This window comes from Perca fluviatilis, chromosome 17, assembly GCF_010015445.1.
Source record: "Perca fluviatilis chromosome 17, GENO_Pfluv_1.0, whole genome shotgun sequence".
In the NCBI taxonomy this organism is placed as follows: domain Eukaryota; kingdom Metazoa; phylum Chordata; class Actinopteri; order Perciformes; family Percidae; genus Perca; species Perca fluviatilis.
In genome coordinates, this window is record NC_053128.1 from 34,877,142 (window position 1) to 34,882,141 (window position 5,000).

The 5,000-nt window shown below is 44.8% G+C and overlaps 2 protein-coding genes across 3 annotated transcripts in view; one reads left to right on the plus strand and one right to left on the minus strand.

The window, feature by feature from the left end:
- The window catches only part of LOC120545317, a 376,621-nt gene that overhangs the window by 305,323 nt on the left and 66,298 nt on the right, over nt 1-5,000 (plus strand). The window lies entirely within an intron of this gene.
- pisd (phosphatidylserine decarboxylase) overlaps nt 1-5,000 on the minus strand; it is a 29,994-nt gene that overhangs the window by 21,386 nt on the left and 3,608 nt on the right. For both annotated transcript variants that reach the window (XM_039779496.1, XM_039779497.1), the window contains 2 exons: nt 1,336-1,373; nt 469-605 (listed from right to left, as the gene is read on the minus strand). In XM_039779496.1, the coding sequence (XP_039635430.1) occupies nt 469-605; nt 1,336-1,373 (175 nt within the window). Of the gene's footprint in view, nt 1-468; nt 606-1,335; nt 1,374-5,000 lie in introns of those variants that run through there.

Sequence of the window (5,000 nt, forward strand, 5' to 3'; positions counted from 1 at the left end):
CTATATATATATATATATATATATATAACACATAAAATATATATAATATATATATATATATACGGTACCAGAGTCTCGGTACCGGTTCTGAGACTCTGGTACCGGTTCTGAGACTCTGGTACCGGTACCTTTTAATAAAACTAAAATAAATGACAGCATTGAATGTGTGTTTATGTGGCAGCTGTGACTACGTGAGTGTCTCTGTGTTAACAGCCAATCACAGACATGATCACATCTTGGTAGAAGCATGCTGCGTGCTGATTGGCTCCCTGATGCTCAGGGTTTCTCCTTGACTCAGAACTGGCCTTCTACTCTACGTTACCAATTCCTTCAGCTGTGATTAATCTAACCAACCGCACTGAGAGGAGGAAGAAGAGAAGAAGAGAAGAGGAATAAGGAGAAGAAGAAGAGAGTTTCCTACCTGTGTGGGCGTAGAATAAGGAGGAGAAGAAGAAGAGAGTTTCCTACCTGTGTGGGCGTGGCCGGAGGGGGGGGGGCTCCATCCTCCCATGGGCCCCGCCTCCTGTAGTGTTCGTAACCAAGGTAACCACCACCGGTCAGCAACAGGAGGGGGAGGGGCCGGGGGCGGGGCAGGAAGCTACGACCTGCAGAGAGAGATCCGATTGGTCCAAAAGATTTCATCACTGCTGTCAGATCAGGCTGTCTGTCTGTCTGCAGGCTGTCTGTCTGAACGCAGGCTGTCTGTCTGTCTGTTTGTCTGTTTGTCTGCAGGCTGTCTGTCTGGCTGTCTGGCTGTCTGAACGCAGGCTGTCTGTCTGCAGGCTGTCTGTCTGTCTGCAGGCTGTCTGTCTGGCTGTCTGTCTGTCTGAACGCAGGCTGTCTGTCTGCAGGCTGTCTGTCTGTCTGCAGGCTATCTGTCTGCAGGCTGTCTGTCTGTAGGCTGTCTGTCTGTCTGTCTGCAGGCTGTCTGCCTGAACGCAGGCTGTCTGTCTGTCTGCAGGCTGTCTGTCTGTCTGCAGGCTGTCTGTCTGAACGCAGGCTGTCTGTCTGTCTGCAGGCTGTGTCTGAACGCAGGCTGTCTGTCTGTCTGTCTGTCTGTTTGTCTGAATGCAGGCTGTCTGTCTGTCTGCAGGCTGTCTGTCTGTCCGTCTGTCTGCAGGCTGTCTGTCTGTCTGCAGGCTGTCTGTCTGTCTGCAGGCTGTCTGCCTGAATGTAGGCTGTCTGTCTGTCTGTCTACAGGCTGTCTGTCAGTCTGAGAGAGAGGAGGAGGAGAAGGAGGAGGAGGAGGAGAGGAGAAGAAGAAGAAGAAGAAGAAGAAGAAGAAGAAGAAGAAGAAGAAGAAGAAGAAGAGGAGGATAGGAGGAGCAGACTGACCTGTGCTCAGCATCCTCCGGCTCACAGAAGAAGAAACTCTAAAAAACAAAACAAAGTGTTAAAAGTTAAAATATAAATATTATAAAGTCTGTGGCTCAATTCACTGATTATTATATGTATACCATGGTCTGGGTGAATACTTGATTCTGATTGGCTGCAGGGTGTCCATTAAAAAGTGATATAGGACACCTACTAAAGGAGTTCGGTGAAACTGTCTGTTTACTGTTCTAAATGAATGCGCTACATTAAATCAAAAAGGAAATGTGGATTTATTATTTCCAACTCGTCCTCTGAACACCACAGGATGGCGCTAAAACACACCGGCTGCAAGAAGTCAGTTATACCATAGACATTATATATATATATATATATATATATATATATATATATATATATATATATATATATATATATATATATATTTTTAGTCTATGAGTTCTACGGCCCTCTGGACTGACTCAGTTTCACAGAGAATAACGTTATCTCATATCTAGCTCGCTGCTTCAGGCTGCTCGCGCTGCAGCCGACAAAAACGTTACAATACACGCGGATCAAATTCTTCGTAAAAGTCGTTATATTGTTTTGGGGACAATGACATGGCTGATAGCTAGCTTGTCTTGTTGTTCAACATACTGTCAGATTATTTTTACTGATTGCCAACTGTACACAATGTTATTGACTTTGGATCTTGCTAGCATAACGTTAGCTTTCTGGCTCGTAGCTAAACTGAAGGGTTCTATCAGCTGAGCGGACTATATAAATATCTCCGGTTGCTAATGGAGGCAAGTCGTATCTAAGGTCCTTCCTAATTCCTGGTGGAGAGAACAACGTTTGCATTGCATAAGAACCTGATGGATGGGAATGATTGTTCCAGGTATTAGTCAAACCGTCAGGCGTAACCAGGGGAAACGGAGTTATTGTTTGGATAAACTTTAGATTTCGATTGTAAAACTAATTAAAATATCAAACTAATGTTTTAAAAATATGTTATTTGGCAAGAGACCAGGGTATAAGAGACCAGGGTATAAGAGACCAGGGTATAAGAGACCAGGGTATAAGAGACCAGGGTATAAGAGACCATGGTATAAGAGACCAGGGTATAAGAGACCAGGGTATAAGAGACCATGGTATAAGAGACCATGGTATAAGAGACCAGGGTATAAGTGACCAGGGTATAAGTGACCAGGGTATAAGAGACCATGGTATAAGAGACCATGGTATAAGTGACCAGGGTATAAGTGACCAGGGTATAAGTGACCAGGGTATAAGAGACCATGGTATAAGTGACCAGGGTATAAGTGACCAGGGTATAAGAGACCATGGTATAAGTGACCAGGGTATAAGAGACCAGGGTATAAGTGACCATGGTATAAGTGACCAGGGTATAAGAGACCATGGTATAAGAGACCAGGGTATAAGTGACCATGGTATAAGTGACCAGGGTAGACCAGGGTATAAGAGACCATGGTATAAGAGACCAGGGTATAAGTGACCAGGGTATAAGTGACCAGGGTATAAGTGACCAGGGTATAAGAGACCATGGTATAAGAGACCATGGTATAAGAGACCAGGGTATAAGTGACCAGGGTATAAGAGACCATGGTATAAGTGACCAGGGTATAAGAGACCAGGGTAGAAGAGACCATGGTATAAGAGACCAGGGTATAAGTGACCAGGGTATAAGAGACCAGGGTATAAGTGACCAGGGTATAAGTGACCAGGGTATAAGAGACCAGGGTATAAGAGACCAGGGTATAAGTGACCAGGGTATAAGTGACCATGGTATAAGAGACCAGGGTATAAGAGACCATGGTATAAGTGACCATGGTATAAGAGACCAGGGTATAAGAGACCAGGGTATAAGAGACCATGGTATAAGTGACCAGGGTATAAGTGACCAGGGTATAAGAGACCAGGGTATAAGTGACCAGGGTATAAGTGACCAGGGTATAAGTGACCAGGGTATAAGAGACCAGGGTATAAGTGACCATGGTATAAGAGACCAGGGTATAAGAGGCCATGGTATAAGTGACCATGGTATAAGAGACCAGGGTATAAGAGACCATGGTATAAGTGACCAGGGTATAAGAGACCATGGTATAAGTGACCAGGGTATAAGAGACCAGGGTATAAGAGACCATGGTATAAGTGACCAGGGTATAAGTGACCAGGGTATAAGTGACCGTGGTATAAGTGACCGTGGTATAAGTGACCAGGGTATAAGTGACCGTGGTATAAGTGACCAGGGTATAAGTGACCAGGATATAAGTGACCAGGGTATAAGTGACCATGGTATAAGTGACCAGGGTATAAGAGACCGTGGTATAAGTGACCGTGGTATAAGTGACCAGGGTATAAGTGACCAGGGTATAAGTGACCAGGGTATAAGTGACCGTGGTATAAGTGACCATGGTATAAGTGACCAGGGTATAAGAGACCATGGTATAAGTGACCGTGGTATAAGTGACCAGGGTATAAGTGACCAGGGTATAAGTGACCGTGGTATAAGTGACCGTGGTATAAGTGACCGTGGTATAAGTGACCGTGGTATAAGTGACCATGGTATAAGAGACCATGGTATAAGTGACCGTGGTATAAGTGACCAGGGTATAAGAGACCATGGTATAAGTGACCAGGGTATAAGTGACCGTGGTATAAGTGACCGTGGTATAAGTGACCAGGGTATAAGTGACCAGGGTATAAGTGACCGTGGTATAAGTGACCAGGGTATAAGTGACCAGGGTATAAGAGACCAGGGTATGAGTGACCAGGGTATAAGTGACCGTGGTATAAGTGACCGTGGTATAAGAGACCGTGGTATAAGTGACCAGGGTATAAGAGACCAGGGTATAAGTGACCAGGGTATAAGTGACCGTGGTATAAGTGACCAGGGTATAAGTGACCGTGGTATAAGAGACCAGGGTATAAGAGACCAGGGTATAAGAGACCAGGGTATAAGAGACCAGGGTATAAGTGACCAGGGTATAAGTGACCAGGGTATAAGAGACCAGGGTATAAGAGACCATGGTATAAGAGACCATGGTATAAGAGACCAGGGTATAAGAGACCATGGTATAAGAGACCATGGTATAAGAGACCAGGGTATAAGTGACCAGGGTATAAGAGACCATGGTATAAGAGACCAGGGTATAAGTGACCATGGTATAAGAGACCAGGGTATAAGTGACCAGGGTATAAGAGACCAGGGTATAAGTGACCATGGTATAAGAGACCATGGTATAAGAGACCAGGGTATAAGAGACCAGGGTATAAGTGACCATGGTATAAGTGACCAGGGTATAAGTGACCAGGGTATAAGTGACCAGGGTATAAGAGACCAGGGTATAAGAGACCAGGGTATAAGAGACCATGGTATAAGAGACCAGGGTATAAGTGACCATGGTATAAGAGACCATGGTATAAGAGACCAGGGTATAAGAGACCAGGGTATAAGAGACCATGGTATAAGTGACCAGGGTATAAGAGACCAGGGTATAAGTGACCGTGGTATAGTGACCATGGTATAGAGACCATGGTATAAGAGACCGTGGTATAAGAGACCAGGGTATAAGTGACCAGGGTATAAGTGACCGTGGTATAAGAGACCATGGTATAAGAGACCAGGGTATAAGAGACCATGGTATAAGAGACCATGGTATAAGAGA